This window comes from Eulemur rufifrons, chromosome 30 (assembly GCF_041146395.1).
Source record: "Eulemur rufifrons isolate Redbay chromosome 30, OSU_ERuf_1, whole genome shotgun sequence".
In the NCBI taxonomy this organism is placed as follows: Eukaryota; Metazoa; Chordata; class Mammalia; order Primates; family Lemuridae; genus Eulemur; species Eulemur rufifrons.
The window spans coordinates 61697575-61703840 of NC_091012.1; the positions used below are offsets into that span (position 1 = coordinate 61697575).

The following is a 6266-nucleotide window of genomic DNA, read 5'->3' on the forward strand; positions in this document are numbered from 1 at the left end:
ATTCATTATCTTTGGTTGTAAGTGTAGTGAATCTTGTACATATGTGACTAGGCAGCTGAAACAAGTAGGTAGCAGTCCGACTCAGGGCTCTTGGAGCAGCCACTCATTCTGCCTCCAGTTCCTTTCAGAAACCACGACTGCTCCCAGCACCCATGGATATACTGCGCTTACAAACCAGTGGCAGCACAGGGAATGTTAATGATTGTTTCTAATATGTCAGGGGCAACCAAACCAATTTTCCCCCAAATTGGAGCATCAAAAAGGCGCCAGTTATTCAAATATGTTTATTCTAACAAAGAGCAAATTCTTAAGAGGGCATAGATGGTGTCTATTTTTATAATGTAGACATTGCCTAATTTACTGTTAGATTTTATAAATACTACCATTTGTGGTATCAATCCTAGGGCAAGGGTGAACTGGAATTCCATTTTTTTAGAGAGAAATACCATATATCTTCCCTCCCCTTCTCCCCCAAAATCTTTCTTTGAAAATGTGGTCATTCCGATCATCTCCACCCTTAAGAGTCTGAAATCCTAGTCAAAGACAAACTGAGAAAGAAAGAGAATGAGAGAGAGAGTTAGTTCAGGGAGGTTGCACTTACACTCCAGCAGTTTTTCCAGAAACAAGGGAGGAAGTAGTTCTGAAATGCAGAACTTGTAGACTGAAATGCAGCAAAGATCTTCTCTTTTTTTGACGCGAGGATGTGAAATATATTCTAGGCTATGTATTCGGTATGGTCCTTTGTTCTAGGTACGAGTTTTTATTTTTCTAAAGTTTTTCAGTCTCGCTCAGAGAAAGAAACTTAACATTTTGAGATTCCTTTAAAGGCACCTTTCAAAGCATCTTCCACAGGAAAATGTCACACCAACTCAACACTGGTGTATTTCAGTAAGACTCGAGACCTATTTTTTTTTTTCAACATGGTTGTACACTGTGCAGGCCCCCAAAATTTGTGCTTTCATAGTCATCATAAATAGCCAGAAACAACATCTTTAGCGAACCTGTGTCTCATGGGCTAGAAATGCGCTCTGGTTAAAAATTATGTTCATTTTGAACGTATCGCTGTTATTCGTGTGCCTTAGAGTCGCGGGCTTTTGTCAGGGGTGGCGCGGGTTCCGGAGTGCCTGCAGCGCGGTGGGCGGCAGGTCTGAAGGCCCAGGTCGTTAACACGTTTTCTGGGGGTGCCGACTCTCTCTCCCAAGAAGCTCGAGCCCCCGGTGCACGGCGGAAGGGAGTGGACCAGACTGTGACAGGAACAGAAAATTTACGTGAGACACAGGGTGGGAGTAAGGGGGCGCCCAACTCGGTCCCCGGGTCGCCAAGGCTCTGGGATTTGCATGAGTTTATCACCTCCATTTACAGCTATTTGCGGAGGGTTGTTTACCGCCAGAGTGCAAGACTAGCTGGCAGTGAAGCCACTCCAAGACCCCAGCCACGCCCCCTCGCCCCTCGCTCCCCTCCCTGCCGCCAAACTAATGAATTCGGGGCCGTCTTCCTGCCGGACCCGCCCATTGGCTCTAATCCCAACCAATCAGAGCCTTGCAACAGTTTCACCTGGCTCCCACTTCCCAAATAAACAAACAAACCGTCCCGAGAAGGTGCCAGCTCTGCTCTCTGGCGCCGCGAAGGCCGTTTGTGCTCCGCCCCCTCCCACCACCTCTTGCCCCCTCTAGCCAATCCATCCCCGACTGTGGCGCCGCCACCCGACCCCGAGAGCTGGCGGCTCTTTCCTCCCCGCTCCCGGCCTTCTCCCACCCCCTCGTGCCTTCTCGGACTTTTCATTTAGGATCAGCGTGGCCAGAGAGCCCTGCCTCCTCCCGCGGCCCACAGGCCCGGAGATTCACTGAGAGGGTCCCAGTAGAGCTGGAGGTGGCTCCGCCTTCCGGACCCGCCGCCCCCTCCCTTGCACACCTCTACTGGTGGCCGCTTGCGCCCCTCCACTGCGCTGGTAGCAGAATCCGCAGCGGCCGCCGCGTGAGGCGGCGGTCACGTGTTGTTTTGCCCGCTGCCGCGGGCTCTGAGTGGAGTGGGCGGGGGCGCAAGCTGAGGCGGGAGGGAGCTGAGGCGGGAGGGGGCTGGGGCGGGCGGGCGCACGGGGGGAGACGGCCTCTTCCCTCAGCCCTCCCTTCCCCGACTCTCCTCCCTCTCGCTCACCTTAAAACCATCGCGCATCACCATGGCGAGTTGCTCCTTCGCTCGCGACCAAGCGACAAGGAGACTGAGAGGTGCAGCAGCGGCAGCAGCAGCGGCTCTAACAGCGGTGCCGACCACCCCGCTTCTTTCTTCGGGAACCCCAACCGCACTCATTGGGACCGGGTCGTCTTGTCCGGGAGCCATGTGGCTCTCCACGGCCACTGGCTCCCGGTCAGACTCTGAGTCTGAAGAGGAGGACCTCCCCGTCGGGGCCGAAGTCTGCAAACGCGGCTACCTGCGGAAGCAGAAGCATGGGCACAGGCGCTACTTCGTGCTCAAACTCGAGACCGCCGACGCCCCAGCTCGGCTGGAATACTACGAAAATGCCAGGAAGTTCCGCCACAGTGTCCGCGCAGCGGCGGCTGCAGCTGCGGCGGCCGCCTCAGGCGCCGCGGTCCCCGCGCTGATTCCACCGCGGCGCGTGATCACCCTATACCAGTGCTTCTCCGTGAGCCAGCGAGCAGATGCAAGGTACCGGTACCTCATTGCCCTTTTTACCCAGGACGAGTACTTCGCAATGGTGGCCGAGAACGAGTCGGAGCAGGAAAGCTGGTACTTGCTGCTCAGCCGCCTCATCCTCGAGAGCAAACGCCGCCGCTGCGGCACGCTGGGCGCGCAGCCGGACGGAGATCCGGCCGCGCTGGCGGCGGCAGCGGCGGCGGAGCCACCCTTCTATAAAGATGTGTGGCAGGTAATAGTCAAACCCAGGGGGCTGGGGCACAGAAAAGAGCTGAGCGGCGTGTTCCGGCTGTGTCTAACCGACGAGGAGGTCGTGTTTGTGAGGCTGAACACCGAAGTGGCTAGTGTAGTCGTCCAGCTTCTGAGCATCCGTCGCTGCGGGCACTCGGACCAGTATTTCTTCTTGGAAGTCGGCAGGTCCACCGTTATCGGTCCGGGGGAGCTCTGGATGCAGGTCGATGACTGTGTGGTGGCCCAAAACATGCACGAGCTGTTTTTGGAGAAGATGAGAGCCTTGTGTGCAGATGAGTACAGAGCTCGCTGCCGCAGCTACAGCATCAGCATCGGCGCCCACCTGTTAACCCTGCTCTCCACTAGGAGGCACCTGGGCTTGCTGCCGCTCCAGCCCGGCGGCTGGCTCAGAAGGTCCCGCTTTGAGCAGTTTTACCACTTCAGAGCCCTCGGTGATGGGGAAGACGAGATGCTCTTCTCCAGACGCTTCGTAACACCTGGCGAGCCTGTGCCTCCCTCCAGGCGAGGAAGACCGCACCTGCCCAGAGTGCGCAGGTCCAGGAGGGCGATTTCAGTGCCAGCCAACATTTTTCGCTGCTTATCACCCAGCCCGGTACATGCTCCAAACCCTGCAGAAGCCCCTAACGACGGAGCTGGCCAGTCTTCTGAAGCATCTGGCTCTGGCAACTCTGGGGAGGAAGGCAATCCTCAGGGCAAAGAGGGTCAGGAAGGAAGCGGAGGTGACTACATGCCCATGAACAATTGGGGCTCCGGCAATGGCCGGGGCTCAGGAGGTGGCCAGGGCTCAAGTGGCCAAGGCTCCAGTAGCCAGAGCTCTGGAGGAAACCAATGCTCAGGTGGCGGACAGGGATCCAGAGGTGGCCAGGGCTCAAGTGGCAGCCAGGGTTCAGGTGGCCAGGGCTCAGGAGGCCAGGGTGCAGGAGGAAACCAGCGCTCAGGAAATGGCCAGGGCACTGCAGGTGGCTCAGGTGGTGGCCAGGGAGCTGGAGGTGGGCACGGCTCAGGCAGTGGCCGGGGACCTGGAGATGGACATGGCTCAGGCAGTGGCAAGAACTCTGGCGGGGGCAAGGGCTCAGGAAGTGGGAAAGGCGCCGAAGGTGATGGTGAACGTGGAAAATCTCTGAAAAAAAGATTCTCCTTTGGCAAATTAACTCAAAGCAAGCAACAGCAAATGTCAGGACCTCCACCACCCCCACCCCCACCCCCGCCAGCTGGAGCAACTGGTGGAAAAGGGAAGTCTGGAGGAAGATTCCGACTTTATTTTTGTGCTAACAGAGGAGCCACGAAAGAACGAAAAGAAGCCAAAGAAGTGAAACACACAGAGACCCCAGAAGGTGCAGCTCGGGGGCCCTACAGAGCCAGAGCTTTTGATGAAGATGAAGATGACCCATATGTGCCAATGAGGCCAGGGGTGCCTTCCCCTCTTGGAAGCTCCAGTGATTATATGCCAATGGCTCCTCAAAATGTCTCTGCTTCAAAACGCCATTCTCGATCACCTTTTGAAGATTCAAGAGGGTACATGATGATGTTTCCCAGAATGAGCCTACCACCTGTTCCAAGTCCTCCAAAAACACCCGATCCTAATAAAGAGGATGACTCAAAGGACAATGACAGTGATAGTGACTATATGTTTATGGCTCCTGGAGCAGGTGCAATTCCAAAAAACCCCAAGAATCCTGAGGGGGACTCTTCCTCCAAAAGTTGGAGCTCCTACTTCTCTCTGCCAAATCCTTTTCGGAGCTCCCCTTTGGGACAGAGTGACCACAGTGAGTATGTACCAATGTTACCTGGAAAGTTTCTGGGGAGGGGCCTAGAAAAAGAAATCTCATCTAACTGGGACCCCAAACATGCAGCTTCAGAGCCGTCAGTTGAGGGGTTATTCTCAAAGCCTGGAGATAGGGAAGCACCTTCAAAGCCTTTGGATGATGGGCCCCCACAGAATAAGGCTAAGAGACCTAACCGACTGTCTTTTATTATAAAAGGAAATAAAATTGAGCCAAAACCACAAAAGCCCACACATGAGCAGAGAGAAGCTGACGGCTCTAATGACTACGTCAACATTGACTTCACTAAAAGAGATAGCAATAGGCCAGTTCCCTTTATTCAAGGACTGCCAGATTCGTGGGGCATAATTGCTGACCCCAGACAGTCAGCCTTTTCTAATTACATGAATGTTGAGTTCGGAGTGCCATTTCTAAATTCAGCAAACGACCTCTTAGATCTTTTAAGAGGTGCCGGCCCTCTATTTCTGGACGGCTCTAGGTGGCCATTTCGTCTTCTTCCCCGCCGTGCTACAGGTAGCAATGCTAATGAGGCAGATGGTAACTACATTGAAATAATTTTCAACCCAGCAATGACACCAGCCTTGCCTTTTGCTGAGGGTGCCATTCGCTATGATGCTGAAACTGGTCGAATCTACGTGGTCGACCCATTTTCTGAGTGCTGTATGGACATTTCTCTGTCCCCCAGCCGATGCTCTCTGCCACCACCTGTAGCTAGGCTGCTGCAGGAGGCAGAGCGAGAGCGAAGACGCCCTCAAAGCCGTTCGCAAAGTTTCTTTGCAGCCGCCAGAGCCGCTGTCTCTGCTTTTCCTACTGACAGCCTCGAGGGAGAACTCTCCGCTTCCTCAGCCTCGGCTGCGGCTTTCGCGGCAGCGCCGACCTTAGCCGTGGGCCGGGCTTTAGCCGCGGCCTCCGCGCTCGCCGCCGCCCCGGGAATCGGCTCAACAGCTGCCGGCTGGGAGGCCGCGGCTGGACTTGACTCCGCCTCCGCCCGCTGGTATCAACCTGTTGCTAATGCTGCTGATGCCGGAGCAGTAAGGGGGACCCAGAATAGCGCCTTTGTCTGGAACCTGGGAGCCCCAAACCCACCCGCAGACCTTGTCAGAGGTGAAAACGGGGCGGGCGGGGCTCTCGCTGCTGCTGCCGCCGCTGCCGCCGCTGCTGCCAGTGCTGCTGCTCCCCCCCCACCACCTCGCGGTCCCCGGGTGCCAAGACCCCCGGAGAGAGGAGATTCTGACGACGACGACGACGACGACACTTATGTGAGAATGGACTTCACCAGACCTGACAACAAATTCGACTCTCCCAAAAGAGGTTGGTAATTTTAGAATTAATTTTCCTAAAGTTAGTAGTCATGGTTTAATGAATTGGTGCGCTACAGTCTATAGTGTTTGGGTATAATATTTCATTAATTGGTGCTATTTGGCATGGAGGGTAGAATTCAGGTTTAATTATTCACACAATGCCCTTTTGATCTCTGCCAAAATTTAAGTCTTTATCTAATCATCAATTTCTTTATCTGGACAGAACCGATTATCATTTAAACATTGGCTCTGTTTCTTAGGAGTAAAAACGTAAGGG

General features: G+C 54.6%; 1 protein-coding gene across 1 annotated transcript; it reads left to right on the forward strand.

Annotated features, from left to right (window-relative positions):
- The first annotated feature begins 2176 nt into the window (after positions 1-2176).
- On the forward strand, positions 2177-6007 carry IRS4 (insulin receptor substrate 4). The gene has a single exon (XM_069464420.1). It carries the CDS (start codon positions 2177-2179, stop codon positions 6005-6007), a length of 3831 nt encoding a protein of 1276 aa, XP_069320521.1.
- Positions 6008-6266: the final 259 nt, after the last annotated feature.